At 42.9% G+C, this 16,181-nt stretch overlaps 2 protein-coding genes across 11 annotated transcripts in view; one reads left to right on the forward strand and one right to left on the reverse strand.

Moving 5' to 3' along the window:
- Positions 1–8,857, forward strand: part of LOC118507243 (serine/threonine-protein phosphatase rdgC) — a 53,269-nt gene extending 44,412 nt beyond the window's left edge. For 9 of the 10 annotated variants that reach the window (XM_036045506.1, XM_036045496.1, XM_036045500.1 and 6 more), the window contains one exon: positions 894–8,857. In XM_036045506.1, coding sequence (XP_035901399.1) covers positions 894–1,604 — 711 coding nt within the window. In that variant the 3' untranslated portion in view covers positions 1,605–8,857. The remainder of the gene's footprint in view (positions 1–893) is intronic. The other variant, XM_036045505.1, reaches the window with a different exon arrangement.
- Positions 8,858–9,753: 896 nt separating this feature from the next.
- On the reverse strand, positions 9,754–10,864 carry LOC118507314 (probable endochitinase). Its single transcript, XM_036045697.1, has 2 exons — positions 10,718–10,864; positions 9,754–10,643 (listed from the first exon to the last, which is right to left on the reverse strand). Exons 1-2 carry the CDS (start codon positions 10,766–10,768, stop codon positions 9,924–9,926), a joined length of 771 nt encoding a protein of 256 aa, XP_035901590.1. The 5' UTR covers positions 10,769–10,864; the 3' UTR covers positions 9,754–9,923.
- Between the last annotated feature and the right edge of the window lie 5,317 nt (positions 10,865–16,181).

The raw sequence follows: 16,181 nt of genomic DNA on the forward strand, positions 1-16,181 counted from the left end.
GGTCTTATGCTGTAATCCTACACTATATATGTATACCGCAATGAGACTCAGGAAAACATACGATAAGACGAGTGCTAAAAGTTTCTTGATTGGGTGAGAGATAAAAGAAGTTAGAAAAAGACTTACTAGAGCTTAAGTTATTGATGAATAGTTTAAATTAAAAATAATATCACCGGTCCTAGTGAGATTGGTTTCACACATTCCAAAACGGAAGTAATAATCAAATTTAAGTTACAGTGCTTTAGTCATTTGAAGATCATAACAACACTTGATATATTTTACCTACAAATCACGATATTTATTAAATTTCTTCATTCCCTGATACGCCCTCTATGGTTTGGTTGAAAATAAGTCTCTATTATTATTGTTGACATTAGAGCCGTGCCGATTTCGCCTCGATTATTGCTGTTGTGAAGCGAAGCCCTCGATTTGTATCATTATTTGCAAATTTTTGCCTGCGACAGCAGCGATCGAATTACTGTCGCTTTTCTGAGCTCCCCAAGAATCCCCTGGCAGCGAGAATAGCAAGAAGCAAATTACTAGCTTTATTACAAGTGCTTCAACAAGAATGTAGTCCTATTGACAGTCAATGCCGATAGCGTTATGGCTGTGTGTTTGCACTGCCGTCTACCGTACAACATCCGTGACATGGTATGATAATCTCACACGAGAGGTAAACAAGTCGATCTACGGTAATAGCTATCGGGTTCCGTTTTTGCAAATGACAGTATGTCGCCTGGGAGCGATTCCCTCGGACAAACAAACGATTGCCGAATAGCGGTGTAATTTGGTTTGGCGCTCGAGAGTATTATGTTGGGCTTCCGTTTTATTTTTCCTCTTCATTTCCGGTGGTGATGTTTTGGACGTATTTCCCGCGTGCGTGTGGTGTCCAGAAATCGGCCCAGAACGGTACGACCTCGGTGGCGGAATCGTTGTACAAGAACAAGAGCAGCCTGGAAGCGATCTTTCGCATCCTGGACAAGGACAACTCGGGCCAGATCTCGCTGGAGGAGTTTGGCGAGGCGTGCGAACTGCTGCGGCGGCACTTTCCGCACAACACGCACGAACAGCTGCTCGACATGTGCCGCATGATGGACATCAACAAGGACGGGCTGGTCGATCTGAACGAGTTCCTGGAAACGTTCCGGCTGTGCGAAAACGCTAAGGAGCAGCTGCTGACGAGCCTGGAGGAGCGGGCAAACGCGGAAAGCAACGGGAACGGGCAGTCGGACGGTGTGGAGCAGGAGGCCGGCCACCTGACGTCCCAAAGCAACGGGAGCACCAAGGCGGCTGGCGAGCTTCCGGACCGGAATGGGAACTGTGCATCAAAGACTGCGGATCACGGCAAGTCGGATGGTCGCCGGCGAAGCAAGAAGCGGGCCAGCGGTAAGCGAAGCAATGGGCAGACGAACGGGGTGCCGGAAGCGGATGAGGACACGGACGACTACGAGGACTACGAGACGAACGAGGAGGCGGTGGACGAGAGCAGGGAGAGCAGGAGCGTCGGAGCGGTGAACGGTACGGTTATAAACTCATCCAACACTGCCGCAGTCGCTAACAGCACCGCCAACGGTGATACTCACAAGGACACCATCGTCTCCTAAAAGGGGACGCTGCTTCTGAGTGTTTTTTTTTTCCTATTTCTATGTCTCTCTCTCTGTGTATGTATGTGCGTGTGAATATGCGTGTTTTTGTATGTGTGATTCCGATCTCCAAAGTACCTCCATCCCTTTATCGCTCGTGTTTCTATCGCTCTCTCTCTCTCTCTTCCTATCCTCCTTACACGGTTTGGGTACACTTGCAATAGACAGGTTGGCAACTCCAAACGTAAAAAAGATCCAACCGTGTCGATCAGATGGCATCAGAGAAAGAAGGTCGAAGGGAAAACGGTACCGGTCGCCCACTGTTGCACAATTTACAGTTTATCAATGTTATTTTCTGATCGCTGTTACAAGATGAAGATGCAGCTTCAAACAGTTAGTTTGTTTCGCATATCAAGTGCATTTTTTTTCACTCAACCAGCATGCAGCAGCTGCTTCCGAGAATCTGGTCTTTGAGCGGGTAAGTAAAGCTTTTAAAATATAAGATTTATGGAGGATTCGCCATAAAGTATTTTATGGATACGGAGGACATCATTGGAACACGTCAGTAAGGCTGGAATCATTAGACACATCCCAAGACTTCATCCGTCAAATCTCATACAAAGTTGTACGACTAGTCTTAAACGACTGAGTAGTGACTACAGTCTCAGTCGTAAGTCGTTAGTCGTTGAGCAGCATCAGTTAGATTTTCTCCTCGAAATTTTAGTTGTTATCTTTCGAGAAAGTTACGAGAAAATGAAAGCAACACCCTTATTAATTACCACAAACGATCTCACAGCGATCGAATCGAAACCAAGATCTGAAATGGTTTAACAACTTTATTTGAACGTAATCTCAACAAAGTATCTCACAAACAATGATTTTCTAGAATTAATCAACCCACCCCCTAAATAAGGGATATTTATGTCAGTAAAACTTCGAATCAAGCTTCATCAAATACGTTCTCAGAAATGCAGTTATGTTTACTTTCTTGCTATTATTGTCGGCACTGTTTGTGACGCGCTTCTCCACTAAAAAACAGGTGAAGTCAGACGGACTGCTCCCGGTTGTTCGGGTTGAAAACATAAAGTTCGGCCTTTGGTAGTTTTCTCCGAATTTAAAACCTCGAATCAAATTTTGAACTAGGTTTGCAACTGTGGTTGACGTTTCCGGAAATAAAGAACCTGGTAAGCGGAGCCATTCCCATGCCGTTGATCCCTTCCTAGCTCGCTCTTGCATATACAGCACGGGTAGTTGGTAATATAAGAACTTTACGAACTTTTGTACAATCCTTGCGGAATGGTTTGACTTGATTCGTTCTTCTCTCACCTCACAACACCTATCATATGTTGAACCGTTTTCGAACGGTAGACTCTAGCGTTCGACATTGAAGTGGAACGAAACGTCAATCACTGTCACAAACGTGAGAGAAACTTTCAAAAGGCTTCGACTGTGTTGGTTGAAAGCGGAGTGTATTTTACATATTTGTGATCGCAATTTCATAAATATTGATTTGTACAGTAGGAAAAATAATGGGATTAGTCCTCGTTATTCTCTGAGGGTAAGAAGCTGGTTAGCCCAAATGTATATGATCCAATTTTTATAGCACTTTTTATAGCAACAAATATGCGCTTCTTATAGACATTGTTTGGGTGTGGAAAAGCAAAACAAACATGGCGAGCGAACAAAAGAGGCCATCACACACGCTTCAGGCTAAACGACAAACAATCTAGCACTTTCCGGCAAGTTCCATTACGCGCGGAGTAATTAACCAGCAGCCAGGTAGCGCAAGCATGCTCGTAATTGTGTATACTTTGTGAAGCTCATCACTCAACGCGGCGAGTGCGTGTTTGCGTGTGCGTCTGCAACTCCAACAAAACCGTCAGGAAGCGAATAATTGCGATTAGCCATCTTATCCACCCGTGTGGGGTATATAGCACATATGAAAGACAAAGCCCTGCTTAACTCACCCACATGCAGACAAGTTTGGCGCTCCGAACTTTTTGCTTCATTTCCGTCTGTAATCAACTGGATAAATGGCACTCTTTCCGGTGTTCCCGCGTGGCGAGACCCCGTGTGCCAGCGTAGGTGAACCGTTATTCATCAAACGAGCCGCACGCCGCACGTGGTGTATTTTTATACACACCTTCAGGGCACCGTTCTGTAGCGGCTGTACTTTGTTATTTTTCTTACCATCTTGCGGTGTGGTGGGGAGCACGAATGCTCGGTGGTGGTTGCGTACATTGTGCCGCTGATTAGCGGGCGATAGACAGGTGAGCACGGAAAGCATTACTTTTAGTGGTGGTTAGCGGTTTGCAGGCTAGTGTTAAATGGCTTCAATTATCGTTCGTCCATAATTATCTACATGCAGCTTTCGCCAGGGTAGGAGTCATCTGCTGGTTTTTATTTCGCTTCTCTTCTACTAATGTTTATTCGTTGTGATGGTGTTTAAAAGTTAAGCAAAGCTTTAAGCGAATTTAAGCTTTTTCTTCTTCCTATCATTTTGTCATGAAAAATTGAAGACACTCTTCTCATTCTCAAAATAATTATCATCCATGTTCATTTTCTTTTTTCGCTGTTTGATGCTATCAACAGTCACCATTTCTAATGTGCACTTAAGCTTCAGCCCCACACTCTGCTTCCCAGCTGTTCGTCTTAATGTCATTAATGTCAATAATGTGTCACTTTACTTGCGCCGGTACTGTACAATGGATGTGTGTGGCTGTGTGTGTGTGTATGGCCATCGGAAAGCCACTCGTTGCCGTCATTCACACATTTGCCGGCAGACTTTAACAATGGTGCTGAAATGAAAAGGAGGGCGAGAAAGCTTCCCACACTTCACTCCAAAACACCGCAAGGCGGACTTTGATTCTTATACTTTATTATGTCTCCATTCCATTCTCCTCGCTTCGATTCTTCCGCTCTAAATGGTCTGCCAGAATAGGTGTGTGCGTGTGTGCTAAATTTTCATTGGGCCATTAGATAAAGATTTTACGCGCGTAAGAGAGAGCGACACGAACGATGTCATTACACTTCGTTAACTTATCGAGCAGACTAGACTGATTTGTTCTGCAGTGACTGGTTTGCGCGTTAAGTGGTCCATTTCGAAGTCAAATATCTTCACTGCTCTGAGCGCTGTCCGATCTACGGTGCTACACGTTAAAATAATGTCTCCATTTCAGCATGGTTCAGTTCAGAGTCGAAGTCGTGTTTCAGGTTTAATTCGATTAGAAACACAATTGAGGGCTCACTTCTAAGGAGGAGAGTTTTCTTGGAAGAGCTTTTGAGAAGAAAAGTGCTATAATTCGTATTGTTGCTCTAAATGAAAAGTTAGGAAAGGCTTTAAAAATGTGATGAATGCCGGGGAGGTTTGTAAGAAACCTTTCATGCATTTAATGTATTTAATTAAATATAATTTTAATAGCACCTTCCAGTGTGGGGAATCACTTTTGTTCCGGAGGCGTATTTTAAATTGCTTAACGAACTTAAAATCTCACTTCTTTTCGATCAAGCATCGATTATATTTCTCTTGTGCGTGATGGTGACGCCTGGTCGTTTGTTACCTCATGCCATACGATACGATGGAGACGCCTAGTACTTTTCAGTCGCAAGACCTCGAAAAGTACCAGGCGTCTCCATCGTATGCGAGATTGACCGAATATTGTGTATTATTTTTATGATTCTCCGAAAATGGTCATTTTTTCTTGCATGTATCAATTTAAAAATCGATAAACTGCTCCCACCGTTCCCACCGAAAGCTTAAGTGTCGTTTAGCGCCCCAACGGCTCAATACCATTTCCCTTCTTGTGTTTCAGCTATTCGAAACAGTATTGTGGAAGTATTCTCGTTGAACGTTTTAGAAAAGCTTTGATTCTTGAGTTTTTTTTAATCAAAAGTCTCGCCCGATTGTTTTTTGCCTCTGCTTTATTTTGCGGAAAGCTGATTACGGCATAAAAGTTCCCATTTTTTCTCACGTACCTGTGCCGGTGGTGAAGATCAAAGCTGGTGCAATCATGCCGCATGCCAAATGTGATTTGTACGGTGCCACGTGCCGGTGTGGACTGGCAAAACTTTTCCTTCCAGTCCTGTGGTTTTCCAGTGGCTTTTCTTCGCATTTTTGTGTCCCGGTTTTTCTAGGAAAAGCGAGCACGGTTTGCAGCGTTTTATGAGAGTGATCGAAAAATTCCAGACAGATGAGCATGTGAGTGAGTTAAGAAGAGCGAACGAAACGAAAGTGAAGCAATAATTTGGTTGGAACGTTTCAATTTCTTTTCCTGGTGCGGCTTGAAGATACTGAACGAATCAAGAGGCAGGTTGTGTGAATGTCAAAAAATGAAATGACACGAAATGAATGTAAAGTATGCAAACACTCCGCGCGGAAGATAAAATTATTCTCATCCGGTAAAGTTGCTGGTTTGGGTGAAAGAATCGTGGGGTGAACTTTCAACTGAATTCAACCTGCCTAAAAAGAGGGAGGCCTTTTTTCGCGGCACTTGTTCATCGTGTGAGCGTGTGTGTGTGAACAGTTTCGGAGAAATAATTTCCCCCGATAGAGTTGAAAGCGCAAAGTGTAAAATTCAATTTAAAATAAATCTTTGCGAAGATCTGGTTTGTAAATGAACATGTCACGGTTGAGATGGGAAAACAAGCGTGAGATCATTTTCCTTTAATTAATTTACTTCAAATGACAGCGTTGGGGTTGCAAAATGGTTCAAACTTACTTTTCACCTTGACATTCAAAATATTGGGACAATGTTTTTCGATTTAACTTTTGATCAAAACTGTGCTCCATCTTTGCACCACCACAGTTTGGAGCATGGTTTACAGTGGAAAGCTTCATTTTTTCTGTGGACAAAAGAGGGAATAACGTTTGTATTTACAAACGACGCGTCGATTCGCAAAGTTTTGAATCTGTTTGACGCTTGGTGTTGGGAAGGTGCGGAGTCAAACTTTTGAAGCGAATCACATTTCAGAAAAAAGTTTAACATAAAAAAGTAAAATGAATTATGATTTGAAACATTATGGCGAGAAAATGTCAAGAGTCAATAGCGATACCGTTTGTTTTCATTGACTGATTCTTAACTATAAAACCACAAAGAGGATTTATTTTTCTTGACTTTGTTAGTAGGAGAAAGCGCAGCGTTTCTTTAAAATTGGCTTACATCTTCCAAAAATACTTCGTCTAGCATACCAACTGTGATTTAATCCCCCTTTTGCGGAACATGCGGTAAGCTTGCAGTTGTGCACCATCTTAAGCACTGCACTTTCTTGATGTGCACCAGACCCTCCCCGCGCTCCTCCCCTCTTCCAGTGCATTCCATACATGGCTATGCAAAGCATCGTGTTTAAGCTTCATTGCAGCTGGAATTGTGAACATGCCACTACCGGGTAAGCCGCTTACCAGACTCCGAGCTTTCTTTTCGCTGAATCGTTTCCTTGCACCCGACGGACGGTGTACTGGGAAAGTTGTACGCTTTCTGCTCACCACACCGAGCTTCTTGAGAGCGTGCTGCTGAGCTCTGTTCGTGCAGCGGGGACGCAACATTCCCGGAAGCAGTGGACAAGAAAGATGTGTGGCTTTTTAAAAATAAGTTTCTCTCTCTCTCTCTGTCATTAACCAAATACAACATTCGTTCGTTTTAACCTTTCTTCCGGGTTTGTTTTTCGCTGTTTTATGACAAAAACCGGTGCAATGATTTGCAGAGAATTCTCCCAAAGGTCAACGCTGGGCGGAAGAGGTACGACCAAGGCCAAGGATTGCATTTGCGTAGATGATGCAGCTACCGGTGGGCGATCGGTGCTGAACGGTGAAATTACGATTGCGTGTGAGAAATGGAGGAGAAATGTTGCTTTTAGAATTGAACTAAACGCAAAACCAATACAGACATGATGAAACGAACCATTTGGGAACAATGAATACACCGACTCTTAGATGTTATCGATCCTATACACGTTTAAATGTTACCAAACTAAACCACAAAGAAGGAATATAGAAAGGGCATTAGAAACAGCGCAAAATGAGTCAGGAAGACGATAAGAAAATTAAAAAGGAAAGAAGATGAAAGAAAAGTAAATAAATTTTAAATACATAAAAAAAACCCCACTCAACCGAAACACGACGGTTTCCTGGTGTTAGTAGTAACCAAACCAAAATACTCTAAGTGGTCGCGTACGCGTGGTGATGGAAACAAATGTTAGAAACAAAAAAACTGAAACAAAACCGACAAAAAATATCATAAACAAAAGTGAGTTGGCCAAAGTGTGAGATGAAGGGCAAATTTTATGCTAAAATCATGCAGAAGAAGAAAACAACAACAAAACATCAAAGAAGTAAAATTTTTAGGATAAAGAAAAATAAACCCATATTTAAGCTACTCTAAAGATCCGTAAGCACACTAACACATCCACTCTGCACGGAAATATTCCCCCTTTTTCGATCTTCATATTCGCATATTATATGATAGTTGGTCTAGCTTCGCCTAGCGTACTCTAGTTGTTATACACGAATTAAAGGAAAACCCCGCCCCCGGAAAAGGTGTTGAACCAGTTTAGCTAAATCACCAGCTCGCCGTACTCATACATTATAAAAGACGAATATAGCTGTTTTATATCGAATCGACATTATATTAAAGTATCGCTATCGCAAGGATATCGTTCGTAGGAAGATAGAAAAAAAGCGAGAGAGTAAAGATGGAAAAAATAGAAGAAGATGATGAAATGAAGGGAGTGAGCGACTAAAGCCATAATCTATTTTTATCACAATGTACTAAGTAAGGAAGAGGAAAGAGAGATAGCAGCAAAAAAAGGAGAATAACTGAAATATCATCCTCAAGAATGCCAAAGATGTTACCAACTTTTCTAGCGCGATGAAAACCACTCAAATGATCAAATCATTTAAAGCTTTATCGAACGTAAACACACAACACAAGCGAACAAGAGCAAGTCAACAGCAACATTCAAACGGTTTGTAGCGAACGGGTCCGTTTCTTCCGTTTCAGTTTTTAAATGTCGATTTAGTTATGCATTACCTCGATAGTTCTACTGATGAGTATTAAAAGTGTGTGTGTGTGGATTGCGTTACTCGTATGGTTTAGCGTACCCCTGAAGCGTTATGTTTTACAGTGCTGTTTATTAAAAGGGGGGAAAATACTGTGTTAACTATTATCGCTCATCGGGGTGATAACCGTTGGGGAGGAAAGAAGAAAGACTCGTGGCACGAAATGGGACAGTGATTGATAGTGTAATAAAATACTGATTTTTCTTCGTTCTTGGTTCAATCGATACTGAATTGAAGGATGTGAAGGATAAAATGAAAGAAAATCGAAACAGAAAACGTATTTAACTCAAGGTAAGTGGAGAGTGTTTGAGTTGTTGTGTAATTTAAGTGCTTGAGTAATTTAAGCTGTTAATGCGATAAAAAGTGGAGTTGTGTTAAAGATGTTGTTTTTCATCGTAAAGTAAAGATGCTGTCGTACAAATTGCATACTTTCAGGCACCCAAATGATTAAGCAAGATTTCACATAGCCCAAGGCACGCTCGCTATCTATTTAAGCAAGGGGCGAATTCTAAACAAAACACCATCAAATGTGCTTGAAACCCCCTAGAAATGCTTAACAATCACAGCGTAAGGTTTTTTGTGGTTGAAAATTCTAATGTAACGCTACGTAACGCTTCTTGTCTTGTACGTCAATATGCGCTCAGTGCGTGTAGACTGACATTAGTGTTTGTCTGCTTGAAAAGGCTTGATTAATATTCCATATTTTTTCACAGCTTATACGCCGTCGAAGTTATAAAAGCTTTGAAGGGTATTAAGAGCTCTGACTACTTTGTAAAAGAACTTGAAAGCTCTCAAGTTCAGCTGTGACCTAGAAGTAGCTGCCAAGTAGTGCCAACATTAAAGAGGAGCAGCTGTGAGAAACCGTTCCAAATAACCTTTGATTGATTGTTTTCTCTTAGTGGTGGCCAAGGCAATGCTAAGGCTAAAGCAGACCAATAGGCCACAAGAGATGTTTCGAAAGGGTTACTTTTTCATCAGCTCAGTTTCTGTGTATGGCTCAGTGGCTGGCTATATAAGACAAGAGCTGAGCTACTGGACTCCAAAGATATTGGGATGATATCAAGGGATTTCTTTTCATAATGATTCATCCATATTTATTCGAATCAGTTATTTCGATTTGTTTGGCTTCCTTTATGCATGACAGATTAAAGTAACTTTATTTCGTTCCCAAGTGTAATAAGCAAACACCGACCGACTGTAATTCCATTTTCCCACACTTTAATACCAAAGCCCACCGCGAGGCAACATCTATAAAGGCTGACTTACTATAGGAGGCACTCTATCATTTAGCACGTAACGTTCTGTACCCAGTCACAGATCTTGCGCACATCGTCGAAAGCCGTTCCGGTCGGGCATCTGACGTAGCGCAGGATGGTGGTTCCAATGCAGTTCACATACTCCGTACAGTCCACCGGGTTGCGGATCTTGGCACCGAGCGGCTTTCCACGGCACAGCATCTGCAGGCTGTTCACGTTGGTCGGAGGCTGAGGCTGCGGGACGATCGGCAGGGACGGGGGGAGGACGGGCAGAGGCTGTGGGACGATCGGTAGGGAGGGTGGTACGATCGGTTGCGGTGGTACCATCGGTGGGTTCGGCAGGGCAACGGTTCCACAGATGGCTACCTCACGCTCAACGCACATCTTGCGACGTGCGTCGAACAGGGTACCGGTCGGGCAGAGGAAGTTGATGGCGCCCGTAACGGAGCACTGGTAGAAACGGCCACAGTCGGCAGTGTTGGACAGCAGCGTCGACACGGGCTGGTTAATGCAATCCGTCACGGTGTGTTCGATGCGCGATGGCTGAGCCTTCAGCGAGGAGGTCAGGATGCTCGTCGGGATATCACCGGGCTGGCAGCGGACCTTGTTCGTGGAGTCACAGGCCAGAGTGCGCGGGTTGAACAGCGTGTTGTCCGGACAGGTGAAGAGAATAGTGCGGCCCGTGCGGCACATGAAGAACTGCTTGCAGTTGATCGGGTTCGGCACCAGCTCGCCGGTGGTTTTGCAGAGCTAAGACACAGAGGGAAAGATAGTCCACAATAATCTTGGCCAATACTCGACGTTCTTCAGCATCCAATGCTTACCTGTGCGCTCGCTGCGGCGATCAGCGCCGCGAATATTAGAAAGCGTTGCATTATGATTGACTTCTCCTGCCCTGTTACGTATGCCGGTCAGCCGAACGAAAACAATATTTATATAGCGAAAACTGTACTTCTTCACAGCTGCAACAGTTTTTAACACACGCACATCAAACTGATAACGTATCGTGTTTGGTGCGCCAACTATCAGCTGTTCCGATGGCAGGTGTACAAGCATTTTTGATCACGTACGATGTCTTCTCCAGAATGCGTAGATGGGCAATCGTTCGGACGGGGTGGGTTGGTTGGTTGTACCAGATTCTTTGGACACAAGATCGCTTCATGTTCATTAGGTTGCCACAATGAACAGCGCGAACAAAGCGGCTGTTAACGGAGGGGAACGCTATCAGACAGGTTCATCGATGAAACAGAAGTACAACTGACTGATAAGTCGAGATGCGTAATGCGTGTGACAGTTTGCACTGTAGATCTGTAGAAATCCTTTTCTAGTTACAATGACAAAAAATGTGTGTGTGTCAACCGGGAAACTCCCGAGCATAGTAATCATGTGTTTGTGGCGGTGCATGTTTGATTTTGTAGTGATACGGACCGTATCGTATGAATGGAATTTAGTAGCGATTGTTTGAAGGACGTGTTCAAAAGTGATTCATTTCAACTTTGTTTTTATTTACGGGAGCTTAAAACAATAGCCGCAAGCGGTCAATGGCTGCAATATAAGCTTTGGAACAATTTCAACAAGAGGTACCAAGACAACCAATCAGTATTGAAAAATTAAGATGGCTCGCAGGTGTCTGATGATTTTTTCATGAAAGATTTTAATTCATTTGGAGAAGGAAATGTTTCCAAACCATCGTGAATTGTACTTATTTTTGTAATTTAGCTTTAAGCAATACGGCCAGGCCGTTCTTTATGAATAAAAAAAAAAAAAGATTTTAATTCATTGATACAATTTTTTTACTTTTCATTTCAAGTAACTCAATTTTATAGTAGAACGGCGTTGAATGTATGTGGCAAGTAGTGTCCCTAGCCGACTTGGGCAATGGGAGTAATTTTGCTATATTATTCCAACATTTTGTTACATTAAACCTTTCTGAAAAACAGACTGCCTTATTTTTCGATTCTCTGTACCCATGTAAATCTATGTAAGTCCGATATTTTTCCAATTTTTGCTGCGCATAAAAATTTGTAGCTTGGCTGAGACCGGGGAGGCAGTCTGGATGAGATTTTAACCTCGGTCCTACCGTGTGAATACCGGTGCCGTTATCGCATCGGCCGGACCAGACTAATATATTGTTTAAGTGTATATAAAATTATACTTTTTTCTGCAAAATGTGTGATTTGTGAGTCTCTACAACTTGATAGCAGACAATGTTTAGCTAACTCGTCTAGTTCTCATTTTATTCTTAAAATAAACAGGTTTGCGAAAAATTGTGTTAAGGACTGTATTGTCATATTCATCTAGACTTTTATCCTTATTATTTTATTCATTTATTGATACAACTTGATGGCATATTATCATATCCTAATTTAATAAAATATTTTTTAACCTATTTATTATCGTTTGTATCGCTCAGTTTCGCTGTGTTGTTAGTGTGATTGAAACAAGCAGATCATCAACATAGCGTTACTAAGCGTTAACTAGAGCTTTCATTCGAATTATCGTTCCCGCTTGTGTTTTAGCAAAGAAAATATTAAATTCCAGCTGCACATAGAAGTCTTTATAATTTTAAAAGCATTTAAGCAGCAATTTTGGAAATTTTAGTGCATCGCAAAAGCTATTAGCGATACTTTCAGGAGTCTTTTTATTGTTGTTGTTTTGTGTATGTTGGAATCTTAAGAAAATCCAAATAGCTGAGAAAATTTGATATTTTCATTATCATTGCTCTTTTTTAAAGATATTATAGCAATAACAAACAATATTGTCGTGATAAATAACGTGCCGATGCTCAATTTCAAATAATAAAATAACAATAGCTGCCTCGTCTTGTAACATCGCAGCACAAGCGTTACGATGCGTTACATTTTGAATTTAAAATTTGTTCATTGGGAACTGTATGTATGGTTGCGTGCAGCTAGCGTACAACAGTGCTGTGCAACTTGAACACAGTTTTCCATGAAAGCTTCTACTTGCATTCAATGTTAACCCTTGTGTTCATGAACCAGTAGATTATGATGAAAAACTTTCGATAATGTGATATTTGTATGCGTTATTTAGGTTTTTTTAATATAATTTTTTTTTTCATTTATGTGAATTTACTTTGACGAGTAATAATGCAATAATTTAATGTTGAATAACATCGAAACCATCTGCTATATAAAATTTGCGAAGAGATTGGACAAAACGAAAGCAAAAATTCTTCAAACGATGCTACAAAGAACCAAGTTTAACCTTTTGCCTCCATGGAAAAAGAGAGCAAAGAAAAACTCCCTAATAAGCATCTCTTTCGGGTCAAAGTGTGACATTTACTCGACTACGCACATTGCTCCCGATTAAAGACGATGAACCCTGGCGACCGAGCATAATTTACCTGCAACCGTCAACTGACACTCGAAGACAAAAAACGCATACACCAACAGCCAACAGCCTCATCCCATCATTGGCGGCACGCAAAACTGTGTATGTGTGTGTGTGCCTTTTTTTATTGCTTTCTTCTCGCAACCCCTTTTACGGGGCACGCAGAGCATAAGATCGGATTGAATTTTTACACTCCACGCTGGCCGCTGGTCCCCGTCCGTTGACAAAACCGGGCCCGCTCGGTACGGCCACCGTGCGCGCGTTGACCTGAACGGCTGAACGTTGATGGACGATTTCGAATGCGAGCTGACACGCTGAAAACTGAGCCGGCCACGAGGTGTGAAGGATTGATTCTTACAAGTTTAATTTTATTAAACACCCAGCAAACCACCGGAGGACACACGTCCACATCCCGGCATCCCGTTGATTGGCCGTTTTGGTTGGCACAAGTTTTCGGTCAGCGTTACGGATCACTGAAGGTAAGCTATTTTCCACTCGCAACGGTTCTCGCTCGAGTCGAGGCATTTTTGCGTAGAGTGACATAACGATTTTTTGTTGTATGTTACTGTCCGGCCTGTTTTTTTTTTCCATAATTAACACCTTCCCGGTACGTATGTGTGTGTGTGTGTGGGTATGGTACTCGGGCCATTTCGCCGTCGTATGGAGCGTGAATTACTGCACATTTGGTCGATTGTTCCAACGATTTGATCTGCTGGAAGACGCACGTGCGATATTCTCGGCCGAGCTCGGGTGGTAACCGGGTAGCTAATTAAATTATTGATTCGTGGTGGTCTTCCCGTCAGCCATGGTATTCGCCCCGACTCGAACCGTACCGGGACCGGGAAAACGGGTGGCGAACGAAATTTTCCGATAGCCGAGAAGGTGCATGAGAAGGTATTGCCGCGTGCTGCTGTTCCGCTTTTGAGCCAAAGTTCAATGGGAAACCGAGTGGTAACATTTAATCATCTCGCTTTTCGTGATCTGTTTTAGAAGCCTTTTTTATAATACTGTAGAATTAAAAAAAACCCAACCTTCCTAGCATACGGGGGGAGAAAAAACTGCTCCACCGAAAACCCAAAAAAAGAGCTTTCGTGACGAACGAAATTACAATCGTCGTAGGTATCATTGGGTTTTGGATTGCTGCTGGGCGTGGGCTTGCTGGGGCTGCGGCAAACGAAAGCCAGCGCAACCGTCCCTAGATTCGGTAGCCATGTAGCGACTTATAATTGCATAAACTTTCACGAAAATGACTCACGCGTTAGCTTTGTTTTGTAAGCAGTCTGGCGAGTCGCTGCCGAAGGGGTCGTGTAGACATGCAAAATAAATGCTCCCGTTTGGGGTCCGGCCCGGGTTTGACAAAACCCGGCGGCAAAGGAAATCGACCCATTAATTAGCTATCCGCGCTAGGTTTACGCTCCGTGCACGCATCCGCAACGGGAGGTTTTTTTTTGTTTTGTATCGGCGAGGCTGTCGTGAGGGAGTGAAAAAAAAAGAAGAAAAAGTCAAGGATTTTGGGTGAGAAATATGTGAGTCGAGTTATGGAAGTTTGGTTAACCGATACGATATGAGGTGCAATAATGTTGAAGGAGTTTGATTGTTTTTAAGGCAAGTAGAATAATCCAGTGAGTTTTACATGTGATTTCATATAGAAAGTCCTTTTTAAAACAACATAACCTGCATCAAGATGAAATTGGTACGAGCAATATTTGTAGAAACAGTTTTATTTTAGTTGATTTATGTTATTTTTTTTTTGCTTTTGGCTATATGGCGATACCGCTCACGGTTTAGCGCCATCGTCTGCCAATCCGTTATCCCGGCCGTTCTGGCGGACGCATCAACGCCATCACTCCATCTCAATTTGGGCCTACCACGCCTCCTCTGTCCTTGTGGACGGCCTAAAAGGACTTTACGGGCTGGGTCGTCCGGTGTCATTCTCATGACGTGACCAGCCCACCGGAGCCTGGCGAGTCTAATGCGCTGTACGATAGTGGGATCATCGTACAGCTCGTAGAGCTCGTCGTTGTAGCGGCTCCTCCATTGTCCTTTCACACATACGGGGCCGAAAATTCTTCTGAGCAGATGCAGATCCTCTCGAACGCGGCTAAGAGGGCTTCGTCAGTTTTGGACAGAGTCCATGTCTCAGAGGCGTATGTGAGTACTGGGACTAGAAATGTTCTGTACAGTCCCAGCTTCGTCCGTCGCGACAGGTATTAAGAGTGGAGAAGTTTCCTCAGGCTGTAGTATGACCGGTTGGCAGCCAGCACCCTTGCGCGTAACTCAACATCAATGTTGTTGTTGGTGCTGACTTTTGACCCAAGATAGATGAAGTTTTGGACGACTTCGAAGGTGCGGTCACCTATCTGTACATCACTCCTGCGTAAATCAGTGTTTGTTAGCAGGGCTGCTGGTGGTGCCACCATCATTTTGGTTTTCGCCTCGTTAATCTCGAACCCGAGGTTCTGTGCGGCTCGCTCGATCCTTTGATAAGCTTCTGCTACATAGGAGAGCCTCAAACCGATGATGTCTATGTCAGCAGCGTATGCCAGGATCTGGATTGACTTATCATTGGTATATCAGGATTGGATTGGTATATTTGAATATACCACATCTGATATTGTCTGAAGAGTTATATAGCATAGATGTAGTATGCATTCTCTTTATTTTGAAAATGTTTACCCAATATCTGTCAAATCTACTGCAACCTCGGGAGGTCTCTGGTCTGCCATTTCTGGCTTTTTGGGACTTGCTTTTAACCGTAGCACATGATAGTCAGTCCCGCGTACGGGGAGGCGGTCTGGATGAGATTTAAGCCTCGGACCTGCCGTGTGAAGACTGGTGCTGCTATTGCCTTGGCCACCAGATAGCCTCTGTATCACTTAATAATGCAAAAAAATGTTTTAACAAAATTATGAATAATTATCTGAGAGACTTTTG

Source organism: Anopheles stephensi, chromosome 2 (genome assembly GCF_013141755.1).
Source record: "Anopheles stephensi strain Indian chromosome 2, UCI_ANSTEP_V1.0, whole genome shotgun sequence".
Classification (NCBI taxonomy): domain Eukaryota; kingdom Metazoa; phylum Arthropoda; class Insecta; order Diptera; family Culicidae; genus Anopheles; species Anopheles stephensi.

Excerpts from the sequence above, each read along its gene's own strand:
- LOC118507314 (XM_036045697.1), bottom strand. The coding sequence starts at position 10,768 with ATGCAACGCTTTCTAATATTCGCGGCGCTGATCGCCGCAGCGAGCGCA. Across the intron at positions 10,644-10,717 it reads TCGCCGCAGCGAGCGCACAG|CTCTGCAAAACCACCGGCGA; the intron begins GTAAGCATTGGA and ends TCTGTGTCTTAG.